Source organism: Stenella coeruleoalba (genome assembly GCF_951394435.1).
Source record: "Stenella coeruleoalba genome assembly, chromosome: 15".
NCBI lineage: Eukaryota > Metazoa > Chordata > Mammalia > Artiodactyla > Delphinidae > Stenella > Stenella coeruleoalba.
In genome coordinates this window covers 15892811-15908473 of record NC_137161.1, presented here as the reverse complement: position 1 = coordinate 15908473, position 15663 = coordinate 15892811, and the positions used below count along the sequence as shown (strand labels likewise).

General features: G+C 52.7%; 1 protein-coding gene across 6 annotated transcripts in view; it reads left to right on the top strand.

The window, feature by feature from the left end:
* HNF4A (hepatocyte nuclear factor 4 alpha) overlaps positions 1-15663 on the top strand; it is a gene marked incomplete at its 5' end in the record, with an annotated part of 61348 nt that overhangs the window by 40275 nt on the left and 5410 nt on the right. For all 6 annotated transcript variants that reach the window (XM_079943735.1, XM_079943733.1, XM_079943736.1 and 3 more), the window contains 6 exons: positions 216-390; positions 1501-1595; positions 7389-7495; positions 8194-8349; positions 12231-12318; positions 13214-13369. In XM_079943735.1, the coding sequence (XP_079799861.1) occupies positions 216-390; positions 1501-1595; positions 7389-7495; positions 8194-8349; positions 12231-12318; positions 13214-13369 (777 nt within the window). The remainder of the gene's footprint in view (positions 1-215; positions 391-1500; positions 1596-7388; positions 7496-8193; positions 8350-12230; positions 12319-13213; positions 13370-15663) is intronic.

Here is a 15663-nt window from a genome sequence, read left to right as displayed (position 1 = left end):
GTTACAGATGCAAAATGGGGGTTCCAAAATGGCGAGGAACTTGCCCAAGTTCTTGGAGGGAGTATGACAGCACCTGGGCGTAGCTGAGGCTGAAGCCCTGGGGAGGTCCCCACAATGCTCATCTCAGTTTCTGAATCTAAACCACCAGGAGAGCAGGGCCTCCGGGAGGTGACTTTCTGCCCCCGCTGTGTCCTCACTTTTCTTTTGTGGTGCAGACACGTCCCCATCAGAAGGTACCAACCTCAACGCACCCAACAGCCTGGGTGTCAGCGCCCTGTGTGCCATCTGTGGGGACCGGGCCACAGGCAAACACTATGGTGCCTCAAGCTGTGACGGCTGCAAGGGCTTCTTCCGGAGGAGTGTGAGGAAGAACCACATGTACTCCTGCAGGTGAGGAACGTTGATTTCTCCGGCTGGGAAATGGGTGCACTTGGGCTAATGTCCCCCCGGGTCTGTCCTCTCTCTGAATAGGTCCCAGAGGCATCTGCCCTTCAAGCCCTTCAAGCCTCCTCTGATTTCTTAGTCCTTGCAGATCCAGATGGGAACATCTATTCTAGAAACTTCATTTATTGATCATAAAGCCATAGACTGACATTTATTGAGTACTTACCATGTGCCAGGCACCATACTAAGTCTTTGCCTGTATTAACCGTTCCCAGAAGCTCATTGTTATTTTTCCCATTTAGCAAATGGGGACCCATGTGGTTTAGGATCAAGCCACCTCTGAAGCCTCAGAGGATGAGGACCATCCCCCAACCTGGTGCTTTTTCTGGGGCAAATAGGGGATTGGCCCCGGCCTTTCCACCTCTCTCAAGGCCTTGGAGATCCCTCCTTCAAAGCATCTCACGTTCTGGGTAACAGCAATAATAAAATAATGGTAGCTGTCAGTTACGAGCCCTTACTATGAACAGATTGTGTGCTGAGCCCCATTAAGGTAATTATCTCATTGTCACCTGTCAACACCCCGCTGTGGTCGTTACTATTATTATTCTCATTTTATAGATGAGGAAGCTGTGGCTTGGAGAGGACTAGGAATTTGCCCAAGGTCACCCAGCTTGAATCAATGTCAGAGCCCAGATTGACACTCAGGGTCCCACCCATAACCACTGTGGGTACTGCCTCTATTCCATATCCCCCCCGCCAAGAATGTGGCTTATGTGGACCAAGTATTGACACTGATCCACAATCAAGAGCCCACTCTGGGCTCTGGGATTTTATAGGATATGCTGGAAATAGCAGTGCCTTGTACTTGCAGCTGAGTGGTCTGAGGCCACGTGTCGCCTCTCTGAGCCTCAGTTTCCCCATGTTTAGCGGGACAGGGTTGGGCTCTCAGAGAGTCCATAGGGCCTTTCCAGCTCCTGGTTGGTTAGCAGAAGAACTCCTGGGATGAAAGGTTTGAACAAAGAGGCTGGAGGTCAACCAGATGGCCAGGATCCTGGTTCAGACCTGAGAGGGGGAAGGCTGTCTCTTCTCTACCCAACCATCCAAAGCCCTCCCCAGATTTAGCCGGCAGTGCGTGGTGGACAAGGACAAGAGGAACCAGTGCCGCTACTGCAGGCTCAAGAAGTGCTTCCGGGCTGGCATGAAGAAGGAAGGTGAGCCTCGACCCTCCCCCTGCCACCCCACTGTCCCACCTGCACCCGCAAGCTCCCGGCAGCCATTTACAACTGCGGCCACAACTTTATGACTTGGTGACAGGCCCCAGGGTGACTGGCTAACGGCTGAGAGGAGGGAGGGCCTGAAAATCTGACCATAGGGAGGGGCTGGGCTTGGTCTTGAGAAAGATTCCAAGAGATAAGCTCCCACTTTCAGCTACTCAGGTTCCCAGCGCCACCACCCCTGCCTGCCTTTACCAACACGAGGCAGCCGAGTTGGGTGCTTTTTCTTAATATACTATTTCAAACATTAGGAAACGTGTAGAGAACGGCACTACGAACATCCAGGACCCACCACCCAGACTCAGCAAATGGGAGTGGGGGCGGGGGTGCGAGAGTTCTGTAGCTGAGCTTCCTCCCCAAGCAGTTTTTTTATTTTTTTCCCCCCGCGGTACGCGGGCCTCTCACTGCTGTGGCCTCTCCCGTTGCGGAGCACAGGCTCCGGACGCGCCGGCTCAGCCGCCATGGCTCACGGGCCCAGCCGCTCCGCAGCATGTGGGATCTTCGCGGACCAGGACACGAACCCGTGTCCCCTGCATCGGCAGGCGGACTCTCAACCACTGCGCCACCAGGGAAGCCCCCCGCAAGCAGTTTCTTAATCTTCCTTCTTGGGCATCGGGTGACCCAGCGTTCTCCCGTTCTAGGAAGAGGGAACAAGGCCCCAGACTCATCCTGGGTGGAGGAGGATGGGAACGCTGGGACACAATGTTTATTCGGGTCTCCCTGGCCTCCTGCCACCAGCAGATACCAATCCCCTGGCTGGGCATTTCCACAGTTGATAGTTCCTTTCATTCTCATGACAGCCCTGTGTGGCACTGTTATCCCTCCTGCTTTTCATGGACGAGGGAACCCAGGATGGTTCAGCAACTTGCCCAAGGCCCCACAGCTGGTCAGACAAGCTCTGAGGTTTGAACCCAGAGCTTTGGACCCGAGTTCATTGCTGTTTAGACGATACCTCAGTGCTGCCTACTGTGCCCTCCGGACCCCAGGAATGTTTAAAAGTTTTTCAGCCTAAGCTCAGGAGGCAAACATCTTTTAACCGCTTCTCTGGGTAACTTGAGCTCATTTTCAAATCTCTGTCTCCTTCTCTGCTCAACTCACTTTTCCCAGCCCTGGGACTGGCTCCCAGACCTTCACTTCCAGCCCGCAGCTGTGGCACAGCAGCCAAAACCCTTGGTCTAGTTCTGTACAAACACACACACCCCACCCCACCCTATGCGGCAGCAGGATCCTGGGACCCAGCCTTCCCCGGGCAGACTGAGAAGGACGGGAACTTGGCTTTGCTTGTCTCCCCTCCCCGACTCTACCTCTGAGCCCCTGTTTTCTCTTCTCCCTCCCTGGGAAACAGCTTCTGGGTCTCATCCCTACAGAGCCCTTAGAGTTCACTAGCCCTGCTGGGAAACCTGGGCCTGTGATCCTCACGAAGGAGTGCGTGGTCTCCAAGGCCCCTTCTGGCAGCAACACAATTCTCTCATCCAGACCTCAGTTATCCTCAAAGTCGGGGAGGGCCTTTTTCAAAAGGCAGATGCCCCACTGCTCTCCCCTACCCAGTTATCAATGGGATTGAGCCAGTCTCACCTTGAACTTGAGAACGACTTTGTGGAATGAGAAATGTTATGAATGGGGGACTGCCCTGGTGGTCTAGTGGTTAAGACTCCATGCTTCCAGTGCAGGGGCGCAGGTTCGATCCCTGGTCGGGGAACTAAGATCCCACATGCTGCGCAGCGTGGCCAAAAAAAAAAAAAAAGAAAGAAATGTTATGAATGGGAATATGAGGCATGCATGAACGGCTGGAGGCAAGAAAAAGATTGAGAGCTATAGTCTAAGAGCCAGTGATTCTATAAATCACCCCGACAGCCTAAGATTTTAGGTTTGAGAGAATGAATCTCTCATGTTAAAATTCCAGGCCTTGTGACAGGCAGGTGGAAGAAAGGTTGGCAGCTCACCTGAGCAGACGGCTACCTTCCTAGGCTGTAGGTAGCCTGGTCCTGCATCTGGATGGTCTTTATAGATGTCTCTTGTTAAATATTCAGAGTCACTTTCACGTGTCATTTCGAGGAAGTTTCTGCCCCATCTGGGCTCCAGTGTTCACATCTATAAAAGGACAGGGGTGGATAACGAACCCTTCCAGCTCTGAGTCTACCTTTACGCCCACTGATCTACCCGTACAAGTACATACTGCCCACCAGGACATGTGTAGTTGTTCCCTGATCCTCCCACTGGGCTGCCACAGAGGCAGCGGGCCCAGATCCTGGCTCCTGGAAGGGGAGGGAGAGCCCCCGGCCATTCTGCCTTAGCTTAGGCTTGAGAATAGCCAATGGCTTCTCGTCTTGGAGAAGGTGGCGTTACTCCAGGAGGATAGGAGAATTGACCGATGGCAAGTGAGTGTGGGCTAGTAAAGGTTGGTGCTTATTTACATGCTTGGGTTAACCAGGAGATCATGACACATGCAGTTGCTTGGTTGCTTTGAGAACAGGCCAGGGTAACAACGTGTTCCATTGCCACTGTGGTCAGGTTCTGGGAGTCAGGACATTACTAGCTCTACCTAAGTCTTACAGTCCCAACACCCCTCCTCGGCCTGGTGGGAGGTCAAGAGAGATTCTCGGTGGAAGCCCCAGTGATCAGGAGAGTTGGGACCAGTTTTTATTTCCCGTCCTCGATGGCCTTAGGAAGATCCAGGGATTAAAACTCAAAAGTTGCCCCTGAGGACAGGAAGGTATGGGCCGCAAACATAGCATTTATAGACCAGTCAGTTGTGTATGAGGTCATCAGATCTACCCCCTCCCCATTTTACAGATGCAGAAGTTGAGGCCAGAGAGGTGATGTGATTGGGTCGGGGTGGGGGAAGGCAGGACTAGAGCTCAGCCTCCCCAGAGCTGAGCAGACACCAGGTCCCTGGATGAAATCTAGTAGTGATGGCCTTGGGAGGCACCTTCTCGGCCGAGATTCCTGAAACTTCCTCTCGACCTCAAAGTCTTATAAGTTTGGCCAGAGGCTATTCCACGGTGGTCAGAAGTGGGTTCCCTGAAAGAACAAAGACTCTGGGAAGAAATCTGGGGAATCAGTGGGCTCAACAGCTGGTCTCAAATTTCTTCCTCTAAACCTACACCTTCCTGGGCCCCTGCTGGTAGACCCAGGACAAATGTCTGACTCTTGGCGTCGGAAGTCCAGCCCAGGACGCAGAGCCAGGGGTGCAGGAGGTGCAAGCTGGCGGTAGGCCAGGGGCCGTCTGAGAGGCCCTTCCTGGGAACCCCGGCCCAGCACTCCCCTACGCCCCGACTCAGGGGTTCTCTCGGAAGACAGGCTGGTGCTCCTTTCCGCCTCTGCCCGGGCCGGTTAATATTCAATAGAAGTTACCTTAGGTCCCCGACCCTGCTAATACTGAGCAAACATGTGGAAAACATCATTCCGTGACTGAGCTCGCGCCGGGCACTGATAACACCGGCCTAACCTTGAGGAGCCCAATCCCCAGCTGCTGACAGCAGCCCTTTTCTTAGGCCGCCACTTGGCGCCCTGGTGGGTGCGGGCTGGTAGCCATGGGAGGGGTGTTGCGGGCGGGGCGGGACTCGGGCAGGGGAGCGGTGCTGGGAGCTGGCATCCGTCCAGGACGGTGGGTCTGGGGAGAGGAGATTTCTTACCTTGGGACCTCTATCATATCCCACTAAATTCCCGGGCTCCCTGTACACTATCTGACTTTCATTCTCTGATTTCAACAATGTGTGAAATCAGGAGAGAGTTGAATAGCGGGAATGTCAACGTTCCATTGAGAAACGGGGCATAGGATGTGCCCAAGAATCAGAGCTTGTCTCATCCTGCGCCTTTTTTCAGCCACTCAACAGATATTTATTGAGCACCTACTGTGCGCCAGGCTCTGTTCTACTTGTTGGGGCTACAGCAGCGGACAATAGGGATGATGTTCTGGCTTTCTGGAGCTTTTCTTCTCTTAGAGAGACAGAGAGTGAAGAAGGAAACAGAGAGTAAGTACCAAGAAGAAAAATAAGGCTGGAGAAGGGGCTTCCCTGGTGGCACAGTGGTTGAGAGTCCGCCTGCCGATGCAGGGGACACGGGTTCGTGCCCCGGTCCGGGAAGATCCCACATGCCGTGGAGCGGCTGGGCCCGTGAGCCGTGGCTGCTGAGCCTGTGCGTCCGGAGCCTGTGCTCCACAACGGGAGAGGCCACGACAGTGAGAGGCCCGTGTACAGCAAAAAAATAAAATTAAGGCTGGAGAAAGGGCAGAGCCTGTGGGAGGGACACCACATCAGACAGGATGGTCAGAGCAGGTGTCACTGAGATGGTGATATTTGCACAAAGACGTGAGTAAATGAAGAAGAAGCAGCTTAGCTGCAGGGGAAGAGAATTCCAGGCAGTGGGAACAGCCGTGGGAAGGCTTTGAGGGAGAGTGGCCGAGTGAGTCCCAGAACAGCGGGGAGGCAGGTTTGACAGGCAGAGAGAATAAAAGCGAGATGGGAGAGACAGGACCATTGCGAGGAATTGTCTCTTTACTCCGGGTATGATGGGGAGGTCCTGGTTTTGAGCAGTGGAGGGATATGACCTGAGTTGGGTTTTAGGGGATCCCTTTGTCTTTCAAGAGGTGCACAGACTGCAGGGGCGAGGCCAGAAGCACAGTGACCGGTGAGGAGGGTCTGAACTGCCCCAGGGCGCAGCCCGGAGCGGGAGCCGCAGATGGAGCTTGCAAAGCTTTCTGATGGAATTTGGAGTGTGAGAAAAAAGGCACATAGTGAGACTCCCAGGCTGGGAGGAAGAAAGAACCTGCCTGTTCCTGGGGTGGGAAAGACCCCGAGGAGCAGGTTTGGAGGGAAAAGCTTATAGATGGGGAGACCGAGGCCCAGAGAGAGGATGTGACCCCCACCAGCACATGGAGAGTGAGGGATGAATCCCGACAGGAACCCAGGTCTCCAGCCGCCTCGTCCTCCCTCCTTCCAGCTTCAAAAACATTCCACCGTGAGGCCTCCCGGACTCCGAGGGCCAGGCCAGGGCAGCAGAAGGACCACCTTACATCTTAGGCCAGGATGGGGATGGCCGGGGGGCGGGTGAGGCCCTGGTGGATGGAGGCCCTGGGTCTCTGAGTTCCTGGCAGGAGGCCCCGCAGTCGGTCAGGAGGGAGCCAGAGCTTTCCTGAGCTGCTCCTGAGAGGTTTGTCTAGAGCACATGCACTTCCTGCTGATGGCTGAGGGCAGGTGGGGCCTTTTGCCTCCACAAAGGCCTCCAGGCCTTTTGCCTCCACATTCAGGAATCCCTGACCATCTCCGTCACCCAGAGCAATTCATTTTGCTTGTTTCATACACTTTCATCTGGAAAGAAAGGGACCCTTTTTCAAAACGGAGCTTGAAAGCCTGTCATCTAGACAGATCCCCTCTTCAAAGTTCAAGACCCACCTTGAGCCCTCTGCCAAGTCATCACGACCTTACATGCCTCCAGTGACGGCTGGGTCACTCCTACAGCCACCCAGCTGTGTGCAGGGCAGTTGTGGTGCTTGGCAAGTTCTCCCACAGCTGGGCCAGAACCCATCTCCCCCCGTTCCCACATGCTGATCTGGGCTCTGCCCTCTGGACGCTCCCCAGCGCCCCCCAACTCCCACCTCCAACCCTGTTTCCTTTGTTCCAGGCCAGCCTTGCAGTCCTTCCCTCTGGGTTCAGCCACCTCCCCTTGCTCCTCAGCCACCCCTCATGTCACGGGAGCCCCCCACCCCCACCTCTCTCTGCCTCCTCACAGCCGTCCAGAACGAACGGGACCGGATCAGCACTCGCAGGTCGAGCTACGAGGACAGCAGCCTGCCCTCCATCAACGCGCTCCTGCAGGCCGAGGTCCTGTCCCAGCAGGTACTGGGGATCCACCAGGATCCACCCACCTGGGGATCCCTCGCCCCAAAGAGGAATCTCAACTCCACCCCTGACCTCCCCAGCCAGGCCCTGGAGCAGCAGATGGGAGGGCCCTCAGCTATCACAGAAGGGAAACTGAGACCAGGGTCGCTCAGCCGGTTTAGTAGCAAAGACCCACAGCCGGCGCTCAGGGGCCCTGTGGGGCCTGCATTCTGCAAGCCAAGCAGTTTTCTCCCTCGCTGAGGGCCTGAGATCAGCTTAGCCCCAAGAGAAAAGAGGAGTGGACAAGTGGACAGAGTAGCCCATGGGGCTCAGCCAACCCCTTGCTGTGTGACCTTGGGCAAGTCACAGCACTTCTCTGGGCAGTGGTTTCGCCACTTATCCGATGAGGATGAGGATTTTTGCTCTGCTTCTCCTCTAGGGCTGAGGGGTTCCTTGGGGTTCAAAGGAGCTGGTGGAGGAGGGCACACGGGGCAGGCAGCAGATAAAGGCCCAGAGAGAGCTTCTTCCCCATAACTGCCTCCTCAGCATCCTCCCTTTCCGGTTTTCCCTGAGCTTCCTTCAGAGCTGAGAAGGCACCCACAGTCCAGCTGCCCTTTTCCAGACAGGAGAACTCTCCGGGGCGGGGGCTCTGTGCAGGGGACAGAGGATATAAGGAGGGCCCGGCCATCCCCAGCATTTTCCTTCATCTCCCCCAGATCACCTCCCCTGTCTCTGGAATCAATGGTGACATTCGGGCAAAGAAGATCGCCAGCATCGCGGATGTGTGTGAGTCCATGAAAGAGCAGCTGCTGGTGCTCGTCGAGTGGGCCAAGTACATCCCAGCTTTCTGCGAGCTCCCCCTGGACGACCAGGTGAGGGTGAACACGGTCTGCGGGCAGTGCGGGCCCTGGGCAGGTGGGTCCTGCTGGCCCACCTGGGATATAGCCTTGGACTGGTTTGATTTTATTTAACAAACATACACAGTGTTCACGTGTGCCTGGAGCTGTTTAAATCACTTTATAAATATTAGCTCATTTAATCCTTCCAACAACCCTAGGGGATCAGTGCTATTACGACCATCTTATAGGTGAGGAAACTGGGGCACAGAGAGGTTAAGTAACTTACTCAAGATCACACAGCTAGTATCCAACACAGCTGGTATTAGAACAGGCAGACAAGCTTCAAAGTCCAGGCTAGTAGCCACTGCACCACTGCCCCAGGCAGCTCTCCTGGGGAGGATGTTGGTAGGGGGTCAGGGGCAGGGATCAGGAGGTTTGGGCTTGAGCCCTTGCTCTAAGATAGGTTCTCTGTGTGATCCTGGACAAATTACTTTCCCTCTCTGAGCCTCCATTTTCTTATCTGTAAAGTAGGAATTGTAATATCCACTTCGGAAAGCTGTTGGGAGGATTGAGGGACATTGCCATTTTTAAAAATTTTTTTTGGAGCATGGTTGATTTAGTTCGGTGTGCAGCAAAGTGAATCAGTTATACATATACGTATATGCACTTTTTTTTTTTTAGATTCTTTTCCCGTATAGACCATTACAGAGCACTGAGTAGAGTTCCCTGTGCTATACAGTAGGTCCTTATTAGTTATCTATTTTGTATATAGTAGTGTGTACACGTCCGTCCCAATCTCCCACTTACCGTTTGAGAAGCGTGAATCATGTAATGGGACACCTACACAGTCCCAGGCCACAGCGGACCTCCCTAACTGTCAGTTTCTTCCTTGTATCCCACCAAGATGGCTTAACTCAGCATTTTATTTCCCAAAGCACCTCCTTTGGAATACCAAAAAATGTCCCAGGGGAAAAAGGGGGCTGAAGGGGCGGGGGCTGAGGACAGTTGAGTTTCTGAGATACTGTAAATGGTAGTGCCTGCCCAGGGCAGCCCTGAGGCCTCTGCAGACACTTGCCCTGTTTGGGAAAGAGGAGTTCGGCTGGGTCACCTTCTCAGCTCCAAGGGAAGCTGAGGGGACACCAATGGGTAGTGTTCCAGGTACCAGCTCCTGGTGCATTTGCCTCTCTGTTTTGCACATTTGCACAAAAGATTGGCAACACGTGTCGGTCTGTTAAAGTTTCTGAGAGGTCCTCAGGCAGGGCAGCTATGGAACTTTGGGAAGCCTAGGGCTTCTCGAAGGCTTCTGATGCCCAGGCTCTCCTGGAGTACGTTAGTATCACCTGGTGGGACACGCTGTGAAAACCCTGGTTAGGCTGGCCCTCACCCTCATGGGGGGGCTAGATCAGACGCCCTCTCGCCTGGATTCCTCTCTGCTTTGGAAGGGATGACAAGGCAGGGATCTCGGCCGAGCGGCCCCTGCCTTTCCCCTGCTCCTCATGTTCTGGCCCTGGTCCCCTCTGCTGGAGAGTCTGCATTAATGTTTAATCCCTCCTGTTCCTTCCCAGGGGCTCAACAGGGCAACAAGATCCCCCCCAAGCTAAGCAATTGTTAACCTCGATTTCCCACCCAAACCTTCCTGGCTGGGGCTCAGAGCATTCTCAGAGAGCAGTGATGGGTGGCCAGTAACACAGAATAATCATTAACATCACCACCCCCCTGCCTGCCCGCCCCCAGAACAGCCACCATGTTAGGGGGCTAGACCCAGGGTCAGGAGGGTTCCCAGCTCCCCATTCATGGCGTATAAGGAGCTCATCTTGCCCAAGATGAGTGAGGCACACCTGGGAGAATTGGGGGCACTGTCTGTCGACGTTGCCCCAGGAACCACCTTCCAAGTTTGTTTGCTTCTTGGTTTGTCTTGGACATCAACCCATTGAAACCTAGAAGGCTGGGTAGCATTGGATAAGGGGACTAAGGCTTGGAGAGAAAGAGCCATATTCCCAAGGTCACAGAACAAGGCAGCCACAGGGTGTGAATCCAGGTCTTCTGCCTCTTGATCGCAGAGGCACTGGGGTGAGTGACGAAAGTCCTGCATGGCACCTGGCGTATAGGAAGTGCTCAGTAATCAGCATCTTGTGGCTTCCTTTTGCCCTGGTCGTGGAGAGGAAGCTCTCGCCTCCAAGGCTGTTTGCCGTTTCTCCTCTTTTCCCGTCACCCTCACCAGGCTTAACCATGGGGGAACAGATGAGGTAAGGGCATGGCGGTAGGAGGGGCTCGATCTGGAGAGGATGTTAAGTAGTTGGCTCATCCATTCACCTATTCCTTCCTGCTTCATTCAAACAAATGTTTATCGAATGCTTACTATGTGCCAGGTATCCTCCGTGCCTTAGAACAACTTCACCTCCTTGGAGAGGCCTTTTATGATCTCCTCATCGAATGTAGTTGCTCTTGCCTCATTGCTCTTTATCACATGACCCTCACGTTCCTTTCTCCTTCCCTCCCTCCCTCCATCAATCTATTTTTTCCTTCTCTCTCTCCCTCCCTTCCTTCCTTCCTTCCTTCCTTCCTTCCTTCCTTCCTTCCTTCCTTCCTTCTTCCCTCCCTCCCTCCCTTCCTTCCTTCCTTCTTCCTTTCTCCTCCTCCCTCCCTCCTTTGCTTTCCTTTCACCATTGTGTCTCCAAACAAGTGTCTGGCACTTAGTAGATACTCAACATTTGACGACTACAAGAATGAGCAATGCAATGAATTAATGAATAAAAGCATCTTTGCTTCCTAGCTTAGCCTGCTAAAAAACTTCCAAACTCCCCAACCCAACCTTGCAGATAAGATCCTTGAGGCTACCAGCCTGCTACTGTTTGACCAGCCCCATCCTTTGGTCCTCAAGCAAGCACTGAAGCAGGTGGTTCTGAAAGGGCAAGCGATGTCCTCCTGTGCGCTGGCAGGGCTCCCACCTCAGACTTCAGTCTTCTTCCAAGGCCTCCCTGTCCTCTCTGTAGGGAAGGGGTCGGTCAAGCAGATCTCCTGCCAAGGACCAGTGCTCACACCTTTGCCTCGGGAAGCAACATCCATGTCCAGATTCTTATAACGCTTTCTCAGAATCTAGAATCTTCCGGCGTCAAGTGGGTGGATGCCCTGGAGATCTCCCGGAGTAATGATTTCCCAAACACAACGGTGCATCAGAATCAACCAAGGAGCTTGTTAACTTCAGATTCTTGGGCCCACCCCAGACATACAGAATCAGCCTTTCTGGCAGTAGGGCCTGAGAATCTGCGTTTTTACAAAACATTCTTCATAATCTTTCATAGCTTATCCATGGGTAGGAATTCAGGAAAAAGCTCTAAAAGTTTTAGAACTTTTTGGGTTTGTAGACCCTCTTGAGAGTCTGATGAAAGCCTTTAAGTTTCTGCTAAAAAAAAACCCACATACCCAGTTGTTAGTTTTACCAGCCATGCAGATGAGGCCCAGAGGGGAGCAGCAGCTACCCTGGACACAGCAATTCAAGGACAGGCTCAGCATTTGGTCTCCCGGCTCTGAGCACATGTTCTTTACCCTTCCAGGCAGTTTTATCCGTTATGGGAGGAAGGCAGCAGTTTTCTCTTCTTTTTCTTTCTTTTCTTTTTTTCTTTTTTTGGTTTTTTTTGGCCGCACTGCACAGCATGTGGGATCTTAGTTCCCTGACCAGGGATTGAACCCATACCCCCTGCAGTGGAAATGCAGAGTCTTAACCACTGGACCACCAGGGAAGTTCCAAGGCAGCAGTTTTCTGATACCCATTTTATAATTCAGGCAGGTAAAGGCAAGGAGAGCATTAAGCTGACTTGCCCAGGGTCATTGACTTGGCCGGGAGCAGCCTTCCCGGGGGTGTGGACACCTTCCCAGGGGTGTGGACACCGGACGCCATCCCTTCTCTCTTCCAGGTGGCCCTGCTCAGAGCCCATGCTGGCGAGCACCTGCTGCTCGGAGCCACCAAGCGCTCCATGGTGTTCAAGGACGTTCTGCTTCTAGGTGAGGATACTGTCTGCCCAGCCAGGGCTCTGCAGAGGGTGTGCCCAGCATGGAGCACACCCGGGCACGGGAGATTTCCATGGTAGTGTGCAGGAGTGAGGGAGAAAGATCAGGAATGGTCCTGTCCTCAGTATTCTCACCTGGATACCCCACTCAGATGCAAAGAAATGTGGACTCGAAGAACTCAATTCCCCAGCATGGAAGTTAGAGCACAGTCAGGGTTAGCCCTGGAGTAACCTGTGCATTCTGGTGTACTTTCTGGAGTAGGAGCAAAAGACATCCAGGAATGGCACAAACCCCCAGCCTATGTCACCTATGCCTTCATAGCATGTTTGTTTATTATTTTAAATACTTATATAGGGCGCACCGTGAGCCCTAGTCTGAGTACTTTACAAATACTAACTCCTTTAATATGACGACCATATGAGGTAAGCTCTGTAATTTATTCCCATTTTATAGATGGAAAAACTGAGGCACAGAAAATGACTTACCCAAATATATCTGGCTAGTCAGTGGTAGAAGCAGGACTCAACCCAGGCAATCTTGTTCCAGAAACTGAGCCCTTATCCTTGGTGCTTTTATGCCTCCCAAGTGGCCCTTTAGTGTCATCAGTGTTGTGGGTCTGTTGTCATGTTGAAGAATGGAGCTTGGGTGATGTGAAAGGGGTCCTAGGAAGTCAGGCTCCAGGCCCAGTCCAGTGACTGCAAGCAACTCATTCCTTTAATCAGGGCCTCAGCTTCCTCATCTGTAAAATGGGCGTGACAATTCCCACAGGCCCCTCCTCCCATGGGCACCAGCTGCATTATAACTGCCAGTGGCAGGGCTTGTCCAAAGCTAGGGGAGAGGGGTACACCCAGGTGGCTTCCCCATCCCCTCTCCTTCCCAACCCATCCAGGCAATGACTACATCGTCCCTCGGCACTGCCCAGAGCTGGCAGAGATGAGCCGTGTGTCCATCCGCATCCTGGATGAGCTGGTGCTGCCCTTTCAGGAGCTGCAGATCGATGACAATGAGTATGCCTGCCTCAAAGCCATCATCTTCTTTGACCCAGGTACAGCCCAGACCTCCCACCCTCCCCTGATGCTCCGGACCCTCTGCCAAACTTCTCCTACTGGGTTATGTACCCTGAGTTTACCACCTCATCTCTTTAGTACATCAACCAGGAGAGGCCATTTCTATTAGCTCCATTTAACAGATGAGGAAAATCAAGGCTCAAAGGGCTGAAATGACTTGATAGGGTGCACTGACTCCAGAGGCTTGGTTTTTTTCTTTCCCACTTTACCCTTCTTTCCCTTCCTCCCTGCTTTCTGCTCCTTACCTCCTACCATCCTTCTTTTCTTTCCCTCAAAAAAATTTTTTATCGAAATAATATTTACACACACTTAAAATGGAAGTAGTCTTCCCCACCACACTTTTCCTGTCCAAAGCCTACTCCCCGTGGGGGAACCGTTTCCAATTCTTTTTACTGTTTCTTCTGGCAGTTACCTCTCCAGCTCTAAATAAAATGCTAACCCTTCTATTCCTTGGTTTATCCATTTTAGAACATATTTTCCCTCTTGTGATAGCTGAGGATTGCACTTTTCTCTATCACCACTCCCATCTTTTCTCCCCCCTCCTCCTAATCTATTTTTCTTGCTATTTCAGCGTCTCTACTGTTCGCCTATATAATGTCCTGCGCCTATGCTATTATTTCTTGTCCCATTACCTGTAGGCAGTATCTCCTAACCTTTCATTAGCAGGATAAAGATTATGCACCCCACTCTCCCCATTCCATCTACTGACTTTCCACCTGTACTTTTTTTTTTTTTTTTGCCGTACGTGGGCCTCTCACTGTTGTGGCCTCTCCCGCTGCGGAGCACAGGCTCCGGATGCGCAGGCTCAGCGGCCATGGCTCACGGGCCTAGCCGCTCCGCGGCATGTGGGACCTTCCCAGACCGGGGCACGAACCCGTGTCCCCTGAATCGGCAGGCGGACTCTCAACCACTGCGCCACCAGGGAAGCCCACACCTGCACTTTTATACAACGTTGTTGTAGTTGTGTCTTTGTGCAAAGTGTGATTTCATTTCACAATGTCACGATGGTTGCCTGGGCTGCAAAAGCCTGCTGGCTTCCTTCCCTCCTTCCATGTGAGAGAGGACCTACTGTGTGCCAGACGCTGTTCTTAGCGCCAGGCCCTCCTTGCATGGAGATCGCCTCTAGTAAAAATAGTGACACAGAGGAAATGAGCACTGTTTATGGAGTGCTCGCTAAGGCTCCGTTCTAAGCGCTTCCTGTGGATGTTCTCGCTTTCTTACTTGTGAGGTAGGAATTGTCATGATCACTATTTTGCAGATAAGAAAATTGAGGCACAGGGAGATCGATTAACTTGCCCAAGGTCACACAACCAGGAAATGGCAGAGCTTGGATTTGAACTTCAGACTATCCAGCTCTTAAGCCCATGTTCCTACCTACCACACACTATTCCCCGTTTCTTGAGGGGGTAAGATTTCTAGTTCTAGTTTCTTCGAGAGCCTGGCCCAGGCTGCATCCCCTGTGGTGCTTGGCACGGAGCTAGATGGATAGTAACTGCTCAGTAAAATGTGCAGGATTACTGATGCTGAGTCAGGGTCAGCAACCTGGCTTGGATGGGCAGGTGAACTAGGACAGGGCCGGGCACGTGGGTTGTGCTCAATAAATATTTATTGACTGAATGAAAGAATGCACAAACGTGGCCCAGAAGAGAAAGCCCTGGACTGGAAATGTGGGTGAAGTTCTCTTTCTGCTACTTACTTTATCCATAAAAGAGGAAATAAAAGAGGAAATAAATGTATTACCTCCATGACGGTTGAGATTAACTATTGGATGACCACTTGAATCACCTTCTTAGTTAAGGATCTAGAATGTATCCATTGATTTTTTTTCATTCATTCATTCATCCTTCCATCCATGTACCCATCCTCTCATCTAATTATCTATTGAACAAATATTGACAACACATGGTGCTAAGTAGTGGGTTTAAAAAGACAAAAGAGGGCTTCCCTGGTGGCGCAGTGGTTGAGAGTCCGCCTGCCGATGCAGGGGACGCGGGTTCGTGCCCCGGTCCGGGAGGATCCCACATGCCGCGGAGCGGCTGGGCCCGTGAGCCATGGCCGCTGAGCCTGCGCGTCTGGAGCCTGTGCTAGTGGAAGAGACAATTACATCCTGTGTGCTCAGTAGTGATGGAAGAGCCACAGAAATTTGGGGACACCATGGACACTGAGAGTGCAGACTTTGGAGGGTGGAATGGAGACAGCTTCCTGAAGGAAGTGTAAATTAAGCTGAGACCCCAAGATGACACAGGCAAGGGAGCAGAGAAGAGGGGAGGCT